The sequence below is a fragment of the Theropithecus gelada genome, chromosome 1 (genome assembly GCF_003255815.1).
Source record: "Theropithecus gelada isolate Dixy chromosome 1, Tgel_1.0, whole genome shotgun sequence".
Classification (NCBI taxonomy): Eukaryota; Metazoa; Chordata; class Mammalia; order Primates; family Cercopithecidae; genus Theropithecus; species Theropithecus gelada.
This window is the reverse complement of record NC_037668.1, coordinates 47694429-47707137: the sequence shown is the minus strand read 5'-3', so window position 1 is coordinate 47707137 and position 12709 is coordinate 47694429. Positions and strand designations below refer to the sequence as shown.

The following is a 12709-nucleotide window of genomic DNA, read 5'->3' as shown; positions in this document are numbered from 1 at the left end:
ACCTGTAATTCCAGCACTTTGGGAGGCTGAGGCGGGCGGATCACTTGAGGTCAGGAGTTCGACACCAGCCTGGCCAACATGGTGGAACACTGTCTCTAATAAAAATACAAAAATTAGCTGGGCCTGGTGGCGCGCGCCTGTAATCCCAGCTACTCGGGAGACTGAGGCAGGAGAATCGCTTGAATCCAGGAGGTGGAGGTTGCAGTGAGCCGAGCTCGCGCCACTGCACTCCAGCCTGGACAATATGGTGAGACTCTGTCTCAAAAAAAAAAAAAAAAAAAAAAGTCCAACACAGAGGACTCAGAGCCCAGAGCCCAGCCCCATCACTTGTGACCTGTGTGACTTGAACTCTCTGGGCCTCAGTTATTCAACAGAAATGGGTGGAGAGAGTATTGCAGAGATCTGGGCCTGAAAAGTTCTTAGCCCTGTCATTATCATCATACGACGGTCATCGTCCCACTGCTGGACCATGGGGCCTAGGGTCCATGGCCTGGGCACCACTTCTCACCCCCAGGCTGGGGGCAGGAGGGAGATGGGCCATGCCAGCTACGGGGCATGGGAACCCACCTTTCCCAGAGCTGGAGAAGCAGGGGGAGTCACCATGCCCTCCCTCGACGCCTGGCCAAGGAGGGCCCAGCCATGGGGAGTTGAGGTAGGAGGCCTTTATTCATTTGAGCAGGGGAAGCCAAGTCCTGTGGAGATTCTCTGGGACCTGCAGCATCCGAAGCATCTGGGGTGAGTGAGGGCGGGCAGGACCCCTGGGCAGCAGAATCCCATCGCCAGATCCTGGCCTAGACTTCCCGTGGGACAGGGGAGGGTGTGTGTGCGGGGAAGAGGGGTACAGCTGGGAACCTGCATTCCTCCCAGCCAGAGGACCATGGCCAGCAGGAGGCAGCGGTGTGGCGTGGGGGGTGGGGGACATGGGCCCCTCCCACACTGACTGTGGCGTTGGGTGGCAGTGTCCTTGTCTCCAAGACTGGGGCTCTGGAAACTGCCTCTGGTGAGGCTTCCTGTCCTCTTTTTCATACGTGCCCCTTCTGCCTCCTTCTCCACCCTTCCTGGCTCTCCCTCCCCAGTGACAATGGTACCCCAGGGACACTGCCAGGCAAACTTGCTGGCGGCTGTTGAGTCCAGGCGGAGGATGGCCTCAGTGGTCCTTGGGCAGGTGGGGCTGGCTCCATGGAGGCCGCTGACCCTGAGTTGAGGTTCGGGCAGGTAAGGAGGAGGTTATGGTGCACCTGGAGAAACAACAGTGCTGGGGACCGCAAGGCCGTCCCCTCTACTTCAGCCCCAGCTGCACGCCCCACACAGGAACCCAGCGCCATAAGGCCCTGCCCCCCAACTCCTCTGTGCTGCCTGGAGGCCCCTCCCTGCTGGCGGCTGTCACTCACCTCGTCTCTCCATGCTCCCATCTTCTCCCCTCTCCTTCACCATCCTGTTCCTTACTGCCTTCTAGAAGCTTCCATGTAGCCTCCTACCTTGACCCTCTTCTAGAAATTTCCAGGCAGCCTCCCGCCTTGATGCTCTCCCTGCTTACGTTTCCCTCTTCACTGAGGTGGGTCTCAGCCCTCAGCCTCTTCCCCACCAATGGGACTTGTGACGCCTGCCCACAGCCCAGGGAGAGAGGGTGTGGGTCCCCCTCCATTGTTTTGGCTGCTGTTCCAGGTGCAGGCCAGGAGGGCAGTGTCTGTCAGGGACCCGGAGGGCGGGGGTAGAGGCGATCCTCAGACCCACGTGGTGTGGCAGGGCAGGGTTGGGTGACATGCATGGGTCGATGAGGGGCACAGAGAAGACTTGCAGGTTTTGGAGGCCACATTTTCGTGTGTCCCCATATTAGCCTGTGAGGTGTACCTGGGTGTGTGGCTCTGTCAGTGCCCAGGAGCCTGCTCAGAGGCTGGACTTCGGGGCTGGGACGCTCAGCACTGCATATCCCCTAGGGTCTGAACTGGACTCATGGCCACCTCAGTGAGGGCTGGGGTGGGGCACCTGCTCTGTGAGTGGGGCTCGAGAGAGCCTCAAGCCCAAAGTAGCCACCACCCCAGGCCATCCTGTGGGATCAGCTGAGGGGCTCCCGGAACCCAGGTTTCGTGACCAGCAATTTGCCTTCCTGTGATCTTGGGCCGAGGATGCACCCAGCTCTGGACCTGGGCTGGCAGCTCAGATTCTCGAAGGCTCCAGGGAGTCAAGCTGGCGCCAGCAACAGAGGCCCCACTCAGAGGCCCCTCCTCCTCTCTCTTGGGTCTTCCCAGCCACCCTCAGGAGAGACTCCTACAAGCTCCATGCCTCCCACCCAGTCCAGAACCAGCAGCAGGATGCACCCATGCCTGGGGCTGGGCTGGGCTGGGGGAGTCAGGACCCAGGCCTTCCTGAGTCCTCTGGGGAATGAGCCCTCGCTGGGAGGCAACCAGCAACGCTTGGGCTCCCAGCCTGGCTCCTGCCCTCCCTGCTCCTCATCTGGTCCCCTCCGCCTGCTCTTCTCTCTCAGACCTCAGAGGCTCTAGGGAGGGGTGGGGGGCTCCGGGGATTGGTGACTCTAGGTGACCTCCTCAGGGGGTGGTTCATAGATGCTGCAGTTGGGCGTGGGGCCCTGGCAGTAGACATTGAGGAAGCCGCGGTACTCCTCTCGGTACGTCTGGTTCATGAGGCACAGAACTACGTTCTTGTCACACATGCATGTCTGCTTGTCACACTCTGTCTTGTTGAGGTCACCTATAGGGGGATGGGGGTGGCAAAGGCTGTGGATGAAAGGGATAGTGGCTCCCCCAGGACCACTGCTGGGGAGGGGAGCATACAGACTTGGAGAACCCAGTGGTCCTTGGAATGTGTTCCCCGGGTGGCAGGACCAGCACCACTCACGGGCCCCACCCTCCACCTGCAAGGTCAGCAGCTCTGGGCTGGGGCCCAGCAGTCTGTGTTGTAACAAGCTCTCTAGGTGACTCTGGTGCATAGTAAAATTAGGGAACCACTGAAGCCCAACACAGTTATTGCATAACTGGGGAAACTGAGCCCCAGAAAGGGGGATGGGTTTACCTAAGTCACCCACAGAACTAAAGCACCTCCCACACCCCCCAAGCCCGTTACTTCCTGCCATCCCAGACCTCTTCCCTTCAATCACAGATTCAAAGAAAGCCCACTGAAGAGGGAGTTATTGCCGGGTGTACTGGCTCACGCCTATAATCCCAGCACTTTGGGAGGCCGAGGCAGGTGGATCGCCTGAGGTCAGGAGTTCGAGACCAGCCTGGCCAACATGATGAAACCCCATCTCTACTAAAAATACAAAAATTAGCCAGGCATGGTGGTGGGCGCCTGTAATCCCAGCTGAGGGAGGCTGAGGCAGGAGAATCACTGGAACCCTGGAGGCTGAGGTTGCAGTGAGCCGAGATTATGCCACTGCACTCCAGCCTGGGCAACAAGAGCCAAACTTTGTCTTAAAAAAAAAAAGATGGAGTTATTGGTAAGAAATGAATGGGAAAAACACTTGTCAAAAGCTTAGTCAATGCCTAAGAGCCTAGCACATGCCTAATCCAGGGCAAATGCTACTGTTGTTTGTCCCTGTGCTGTTGTTATAATTAGTAGATTTCAGGAATCATCCTCAGGTGCACAATAGAATCAGCTGGAGGGTTTGCTCCAACTAAGACTGCTGGACCTCACCCCTAAGTGTCAGATTCAGTAGGTCTGGGTGGGGCCTGATAATTGGCATTTCTAACAATTTCCTGGGTGCTGCAGCTGCTGCTGTTGCTGGTTCAGGGACGACCCTTTGAGAACCTCCAATTAGCTTGATCAATCTGCAAACTTTTCGTACTTTCTACCAACAAAATCCTGTCTCTTAAATGAAACTGTGTAAAGAAGGCTGGTGCATCAGACAGCCCCAGAAGAAGTTGCTTAATGATAAAATACACTGAAGTACCAGCTGAACCTCTCAGGAATTGTGTGGCTATCAACTCTCAAGGCCTCTGGCTCCAATGGTCCGAGGGATCCCCCAAACCCAGCATGAAAGTCACTGCTTTAAGTTAGTCCGTTACCCCTGGTGGGTGGTGGTGGGGGGAGAATCTCTCTCCTCCACCTGCTTTAATAGGGGGGCATCTGCTGTCTCAGGCCAGCCCCTCCACCTCATGTTTGAACAGCAGAACATGAGGACCACAGAGATCTGGGCTCCCAAGGGGTCCCAAATTGCACCCCAGTCTCCACTAGACTCCTTCCCAGATGACAGGAGATGTGAGTGTCTTTGCAAAGCCAGCATTGCTTGTGAGCAACAACTGGTAGTACCAGGTGAAGACATGGGGGCAAAGAAGGCCCAGTGGCTGCTCACAGGCTGGGCCAGGGGGGGAGTCCTGCCTCAGAGAGGGGCACAGAGTGGAGCAGGGCAGGGAAAACTGGGCACTGCTACCTGGATGCCACTTGCGCTTACCTACATGTCTCAGTTGGGAAATAGCCACAGCAAGTTCATAGTAAATGAGGGAACACACCAGGCCCGGTGCTAATACCTTGGATCCCTAGAAACACTGGGCGTCCTGGGATGGAGCCACCTCTGCTGGTGGGGTCCGAGTGACAGAACCAGAAGAGAAAGAGTCTGCTCTGATCCAAACCCCTCAATGGACCCATGAGTGAGGAAACTGAGGCCAGGCGGGGAAGGACCTGCCCAGGGCTACACGGAGCGAGGAGATGGCGACAGAACCAGAGTTCAAACCCAGGTCCCCCGACTCTCAGGCCAGCATGCCTCAGAGCTTCCCTGCAGAGCTGCAGCCTCAGAACCATCTGGGGAGCTGGCTGAAAGCCAAATTCCTGGGCCCCACCCACACCCACTGAATCAGAATCACTCAGAATTTGGGAGACAGGAGAATTGGGATGCCAATTCCAGGACTGGAGCCTCAGAGCACCTCAGGGAGATGTTCTCGAGCCACAGCTAGGCTGGTCAGATTTAGATTTAGCAAAAAAAGCAAAACCAAAATCAAAACACAGGATGCCTGGTTAAATTTCAATTTCAGGCTGGGCTGGCTGGTGGCTCATACCCATAATCCCAGCGGACTCTTTGGGAGGCAGAGGTGGGAGGATTGCTGGAGGCCAGGAGTTCAAGACCAGCCTGGGCAACATAGTGAGACCCCCATCTCCGCAAAAAATACAAAAATCAACTGTGCGTGGTGGCACTTGCCTGTAATCCCAGCTACTCGGGAGACTGAGACAGGAGGATCACTTTAGCCCTGGAGGTCAAGGCTGCAGTGAGCTACAATGGCACCACTGTACTCCAGCCTGGGCAACAGAGCAAGACCCTGTTTTAATTAATTAATTAATTAAAATTTCAGGTAAATAGTACATGTTTGGCTGGACGCGGTGGCTCACACCTGTAATCCCAGTACTTTGGGAAGCCGAGGCGGGTGGATCACGAAGTCAAGAAATCAAGACCATCCTAGCCAACATGGTGAAACCCTGTCTCTCCTAAAAGTACAAAAATTAGCTGGGCATGGTGGCGTGCACCTGTAGTCCCAGCTACTTGGGAGGCTGAGGCAGGAGAATCACTTGAACCTGGGAGGCAGAGGTTGCAGTGAGCTGAGATTGCGCCACTGCACTCCAGCCTGGTGACATAGCAAGACTCCTTCTCAAAAAAAAAAAAAATAATAAAATAAAATAAAAAAAGTACATGTGTTAGAAGAAGTATGTCCTAAACATTTCATTTTCTATAAATATTAATTAATTTTATACTAGCATTTAGTTTTGAGTATCAATATGTCCCATGCAATATTTAGGACGTATTTAATATTAAAACATTTTTATTGTATATCTAAGAAATGAGTTTCACTAGGCAGCCTGCATTTCTTTTTTCTTTTTTTTGAGGCAGAGTCTCACTCTGTTGCCCAGGCGGGAGTGCAGTGGTGTGCGATCTTGGCTCACTGCAACCTCTGCCTCCCAGGTTCGAAGTGATTCTCATGTCTCAGCCTCTCCAGCAGCTGTGATTACAGGTGTGCGCCACCACGCCCGGCTAATTTTTGTGTTTTCAGTAGAGGCGGGTTTTCATCATGTTAGCCAGGCTGGTCTCGAACTCCTGACCTCAAGTGATCCACTTGCCTCGGCCTCCCAAAGTGCTGGGATTACAGGCGTGAGCCTCCGCACCCAGCCGGCAGCCTTTATTTAATCTGGCAAGCCTGTCCATCATCCCAGCACAGCCTGGTGGAACCAGCCACTCCCTTCTCCAGGGGCCCAGGTGACAGGGGAGGAACTCACTGCAGACTATCTCAGTGTTGTTCTCGATGGTGTGATCATAGTGGTCCACATAGGGGTGACAGCCCTGGTCAAAGAGTTCCTGGTAGCAGCAGTCGTGGGCGTGGCAGCACCTAGGGAGCGGCAGAGGTGAGTGGACAGTCATGGCCGGGCTGGCCCATCTCCCACCAGCAGAAACCTCTGATCATCTCTTCCAGTCTCTCACAGGTCAAACGTTCTAACTGAAGCCCAGAGAGGGACAGTTACTTGTCTGAGGTCACACAGTCAAGCAGAGCTGGGGCCGGTACCCCAGGTTCCGATCCTCACAGCTTCAGCTTTGTGGCACCTGCCAGGCCTGCCCACCCCAGGACACATTCTCCCCTGTGTCTTTGTTCTATCCACAGGACTCCCAGCTTTCCCCCAGAGCCCTGGCTGCAGCTGTGGGAGGGGTCAGGGGCTGCCTGGGTTTACGTCAAGGTTGGAGGAGCGTCGACTGTAGGCAGAGGCTACCCCTGGCAGTGCCTCATGGCCAGGGAGGGACAAAGGTCTGGAGTTGTCAACAGGGACTAGTAGGATGGGGGACAAGAAGCACAGGCAGTGTGGCTGTCCTTCACCTCTGGGGGAGTGAAGTCAGCTAGTCAACATGCATTTATTAAGCTTTCTGTGATACAAACTTGGTGCTGGCTGCTGTTGGGGAAATAGGAGGAGAAGACAAGCCATGGTTGCTGGGAGCTCCCAGACTGATGGAGGAGGCACGGTCCTGTCTTCCAGAGCCTCCAGCCTGAGGCAGGCAGGGGTCACAGCCCTTGCCTTTGTGGGGTGTCAGCTGTATGACTGCTCTACCACAGTCAAAGGTCCCTTCCTAGAGAGAGGAGGGGCTGAAACACTTCCAAGTCCATGACCTTGGAGATGGACAACAGAAAGCGCCCAAGACAGTTTGGAAAGAACATAGTCAAAGACCAGGCTCCGGTCACTAACTCATCAAAGAAGCCGGATCCCTTGGGGAAAGAAGGTCTCCCCCTCTCAGGGATGGAGGGCAAGTTCAGTCTGACCTTCAGCTGTCCTTATTTGGCCCCTGACAGGCGCCCAGGTCTGGTACCTACCAGTCCACCTCATCCTTCGGCTGGCCACGGCCCCCCAGCCCACAGTAGCAACCGTAACCCACGAAGGACAGGATGGCATTCCTCCCCGTGACGGCCTCCACCATGGCCCTCAGGTTGAGCAGGCTGCTGTGGGCTGTGGACAGAACTGCAAGAGAACCAGGGGGGTGATCTGAGCCTCTGCCCCATGGCTGGCTGCTCCCATCCTCTCTCATCCTGAGAGTCTGGTCTGACCATCCTCTCAATACCTGGGGTAGGTGGGAGAAGGAAGGAGAAGGCAGGAGAGGAAGCTGGGGCAAGAAGGGTGGGCAGCTAAGCAGGAGGAAAGAAATCTACAAGATACCATGCATGGTGTGCACCCACATCCCAGCAGTAAGCCCTGCAGCCCCAAGAAAACAATGCAGGTCATCCTTGCTGGGGGCTTGCTCCATGCCAGGTACTGTCCCAAGCTCCTTCCGTGCATGAACCCATTGAGTGCGCACTGCAACCCTATGCACGCTCTTGTTATCCCACTACGTCGATGAGAAGACTGAGGCCCAGTGCATTTCGTAACTTGCTCTAGGTCCTATTGTCAGAAAGCAGTGGAGACAGAATTTGGACCCAGGCAGTGAGGGTTTTGCACCCACACCCTCTGCCACTTGGCTGTACACACTTCTCAAGGGGGATGCCCAAGCGCCTGGTATGCTGGAGGAGGCTTCGCAAAGGCCACATGATGTTAGCAAGCTCAGGGGGTTGATTCTGGGTCCCTTCCTGGCCTCTGCCTCCTGCCTCTGCCCTCCTGGGGGCCTCGGAGTCCCCACCATGATCCCGGGGCTGGTGCATCTCAGGATCAATCCAGAGACAATTCGGTGCTCTGGTCGTTAATGAAGAAACAGAAAAGCCTTTGTAGTACAGGCTGATACTGGCTGGGGGTAGAACGAAGGAAAACACTCTCCCCACACACATACAGAGGGAGAAATAGTGCAAGGACACTCCCTGCACCAGCGAAATCAGCTTCATGGCATCTGCCAGGCCAGCCCACCCCAGGACACATTCTCCCCTTGCCACTGCTTCTCTCTGTCTTGCAGTCTGTGCCCGTGCAGTGGCTCTCTGAATCGCCTGCGCTGCCTCTGCACATCCTCCTGGATGCAGCACTGGGTCCACACACCCAGTCTGGCACCTACAGTCCTTACCTGGGGGAAGCTGCCCTACGCGCACCAGCAGGAGACCCAATCTATCACCATTTTATGGGTGAGGAAACTAAGGCTCAGAAAGGTGCGGGCTTGCCCAGGTCCCACAGGCTGGAAGGGGCAGAGCCCAGACTGCCCGGGGTTTGTGTGCTCTGGAGCTGGGAAGCTAACCACAGAGGAGCACAGCTCTGCCTGCTTCCCCCACCCCAGCCATTCCAGCTGCAGTCAGCATGAGGGGCCTAGCTCAGCACCCTTCCTGCTGCTCTCTCCATGTCCCCACCCTGCTCCCCAGCCTGAATGAGGAAATGTACTGGGAGAGGGGAAAGTCAACAGTTTCAGAAACTGGTGGCTCAGGGGAATCCCAAAGGCCACTCTTGCTTGCTTCCAGAGACATGGTATCCGACATCTCTAACGACAGGGAACTCGCCCCCTCAATGTGTCTTAGTGGGAAGAGCATTGACTCTGGAGTCAGACAGACCTAGGCCAATAACCAAGGCCAGCTGGGACTCCCTGGGGCTCTGTTCTCCCATCTGTAATATGGGAGTAACAATCTCAACCATGAGAGATCAGGCAGGCCAGTGCCCTGCTTGAGGCTTGGCACATACTAGCAACCTCTCAGATTGCAATTCCCAAAGCAGAGGATGGGGATAATGATGCCCTCCTTGCAGGGCACCTTGGAGGTTGAAGTGTGATCACGAAGGTGTGTAGAGTGCCTGACCCCCACAGCACCTTGAGGAGGGACCCAGCCACTGTGAGGCCCTGGCCTCCTCCCCATCCACCCCTGGCCTTGTAAATGTTACCCTGGGGGAGGGGGCACCTCCAGTCCCTGGGACCCCCTGACCGGCAACTCCCATGTGGCAAGAGAAGAAGAGCAAGAAACCTACGCAGCCATGCACAGGGTGCACACACACACAGACACACACACACTCATCTCACACACATTCACACACCTGCCCACGTCACACTCTCCTCTACACACCACATACACTTGCACACACACTCACCCCCAGACACCTCAAACTCACCTACACTCACCCACACACACCTACCTGATAGACACACACACACGTACCTGATACACACACACATACCGTATACACACATACATACCTGATACACACACACCCATACCTGATACACACACACACTTGCACACTCACACCCTCGTGCATTACAGATGCACTCACATACACAACGCAGGGGCCCAGCCCAAGGCCACATCCACACTGACAGTCCCAGCGAAGGAATCCAAGTCCGCATTCAGTGGGGTTGAAGGCTCTGCCCCTAACCAGTGGCTTGGGCTGAACTCAAGCGGTCATCTCCTCAATAACAGGTCACTTTGCCTGAATGCAGCCAGGCATCCTCTCTCACGTGGAACCTTATTTTGGTTTTTGGCATTTATTTCTTTTCCTCAAGCCAGGCTGTGTTCTGGTGAGGTTTAACAGGCTGCATGAAAGGCCAGCGAGAGGCCCAGCCAATGGTCCATGGAACTGGGACACCTGCCACATGAATGATGCTGGGACGAGTGGTAGGGTCAGGTTTGTGTCGAGAGCCTCACACAACAATCCTATGGGGGGCTGCCCAGAGCCATGATACCCTGGGTACCACCCCCAGAAAGAAGCCCCTGACCTCCCACCACTCTGCAGTACACAGACACCCACCCTACACACACACACACACACACACACACACACACACACCCTTCTGCAGATCTGTGCACCCTACATCCGTAAGCACGCTCTGGAGACACACACCCCAATTAACACACGCTTACACGAAGAACACAAACGGGCTTGCACTCAGGTGCCTACAGTGTCACATACTTTATAGATGCGTGTTGCACACATAGGCATCATCAAGTGCTCAGGCACACCTACACACACATAGGTACCTGCGCCTGTCTGCACACAAAATCATTAACTCCTGTCTGATGGACACACACTAATACACACTCAGGTACACAAATGCCCAGCCAACACCAGCATTTTATGATGCTTGCTCAGCCCTGCGCCCTGCCCCCTGGGGCTCATAAAAGCCTGTTTACAGGTGGCTGGAGGGGTAAACAACCCCAGAATTGGGTGCAGTCTGCTGGGCTGAGCCAGGAAGCAAAGCCCAGAGAGAGGAAGGAACAAGGGCTGATCAGTGGAACCCTAACTCAGGCGCCCAAGGTCATGGGAGACAGGCCAGGAGTGGGAGAGAAGGAGGAGCCCCCTGGAGTCTTTACTCACCACTGCTGGCAAGGATGGCCACGGCAAAGAACTTCTTCATACCCAGGCTAGACCTGAGGGAGGACAAAACCCGGAGCTTGAGTCCATCCCCTTCACCCCTGGCAGTGCTGGACCTGCTGCTCCCTTCCTGAGCCTCATGACAGGTGTCATCAATGATGTCCCTGGATGTCCTAGTTGCTGCTCCTAGTGCTGTCATCAGCACCTGCCCAGCCCCTCCTGGAAGAGCACACCCCAGATGGCAGAGCCAGGAGGCACGAGTACCTCCTTGCCCCCCACTCTGGCAGGAACCCCCTCTACACATCAGCTCCAGGACAGGAAGCCCACTGTCTCAGGCCGGACCTCCCATGCACACACTAGGGAGTCCTGGAAGGAAGTCATGTGACCCAACCTAGCAGCTGGGGCTTGAACCCAAAGTCAGGAGTCCTAGGTCCCTGGATTCTGGTCCCAGCTCCGCTTCCAAAATGTGTGGCCTCAGCCTCCCTGGGCCACATGAGGGTTGTGGCCTCACTCTCCCTGGGCCACATGAATGCCACGTGAGGGTTGACTAAATGATCCCCATTTAGTGCTGGAAAAGTAGTGACCATCTCAGCCCGCCACGCAGACTCTCAGGACAAAGGAATTCTAGGAACCAGTCCCTCACCCCTGTCCCTGCCTCTCCCTGGGGGATTCCATCTCAGGGTAGCAGGCACCTACCTGGGGGTTCTTGAAGGACAGGAGGCTCGGAAGCGTGGGTCCCTCCACCCAGAGGAGCATCTATCCAGCATCTTCTTTTTGAATGCTTTGGGGTTGGCCTGCGCCCCATCTGCCATGTTCCGGGTTCTGGGGGGCCAGCAACATAGGTCTTGAAAGGTCTGAAATACGCTCCAGAGGCTGCGGGGAGCAGGCTCCAGCTTCAGGCTGCCTCGCACACTGGCAGGGGAGTGCCGGGGCAATGCCCCTGGGCAGGAGGCAGGTGACACATGCCCTAGAAAAAGGAGGCTCCAACTCCTCCTCCCACCCCCACAGCCCTGCCCACAGCCAGTTGGTACAGTCCCCACCCCTGGGTGCTCTGGCCTGCCTGACTTGGGGGTTTACATACCAGATAGGAGAATCGGCCTTCCCCATGCATCCGAAAGGAAATTAGCCCAAAGGCCTCTCTTTCCCCATCTGAAAGATGTTAAAGATAAAACATCACTCAGTGACACTTGTTGAAGCATGAAGCACAGTAAGGCAGGCTTTGTTCAAAGGGGCCATGGGGACATGTGTAGGGCCATGGCAGTGGGTTCTGCAGTGGGGAAGAGAGACTGGACTCAACGGCAGATACAATAAGAAAAGGCAGGAATTCATAGCCAAGGAGCAGGGTGGGGTCTGAGGATGAAAAGTTAACCAGAAGACACATCAGGGGTCGTGGGGGGTTGGGAGACTCTGGCTAAAGCGATCCCCCAGGATTCCTGCTGAAGGCAGGTGGGTTCCTCAGACATCACCTGGGGGCCATGGAGGACGAGAAACCCAATCAGGTATGGAGGACAACATTGGGGATTCTACCTAAACCAACTTAGCACGGTTGTGACATTGCCAAATTTGGCCTCGTAGGGGGCACAATTATCTGAGGGAGAGCCTTCGGGGCCTGGGCTTTGTCAGCACCGTTTGTCTTTTTTGAAGGGGGGTGGTGTGTATGAGAAAGATGGGGCTGGAGAGAATCCAAGGGAGTGTGAGCTCTGGGAGCCCCTCTCAGGGCTGGGTCACCTGGGCTGAGCCTGGGGGTTTGAGCAGTCGCACTGATAAAAGATCCCATGCCAGCACCCCCACTTCCCTGCTGTGAGGCCTTGGTAGGAGAACTCCCTTCCCTGGTCTCTGAGTTCTCAGCTGTAAGTGCACATAACAAGGCCTCACCGAATGAGGATGATGTTCATACAAGTTGGGTGTCATGTGTCATGTGGTGAGTGGGGGCAGGTGTAGGTGCCCAGTTAAAGATCTGATTGTTACAAAGTAGAGGCCTAGGCACAGCGTAGTCACTCACACCTGCAATCCCAGCACTTGG

The 12709-nt window shown here is 55.5% G+C and overlaps 1 protein-coding gene across 1 annotated transcript; it reads right to left on the bottom strand.

Annotated features, from left to right (window-relative positions):
- Positions 1–2533: 2533 nt before the first annotated feature.
- PLA2G2F (phospholipase A2 group IIF) lies at positions 2534–11594 on the bottom strand. The gene is made up of 5 exons (XM_025369787.1): positions 11383–11594; positions 10690–10742; positions 7296–7440; positions 6217–6326; positions 2534–2709 (listed from the first exon to the last, which is right to left on the bottom strand). Exons 1-5 carry the CDS (start codon positions 11496–11498, stop codon positions 2534–2536), a joined length of 600 nt encoding a protein of 199 aa, XP_025225572.1. The 5' UTR covers positions 11499–11594.
- Between the last annotated feature and the right edge of the window lie 1115 nt (positions 11595–12709).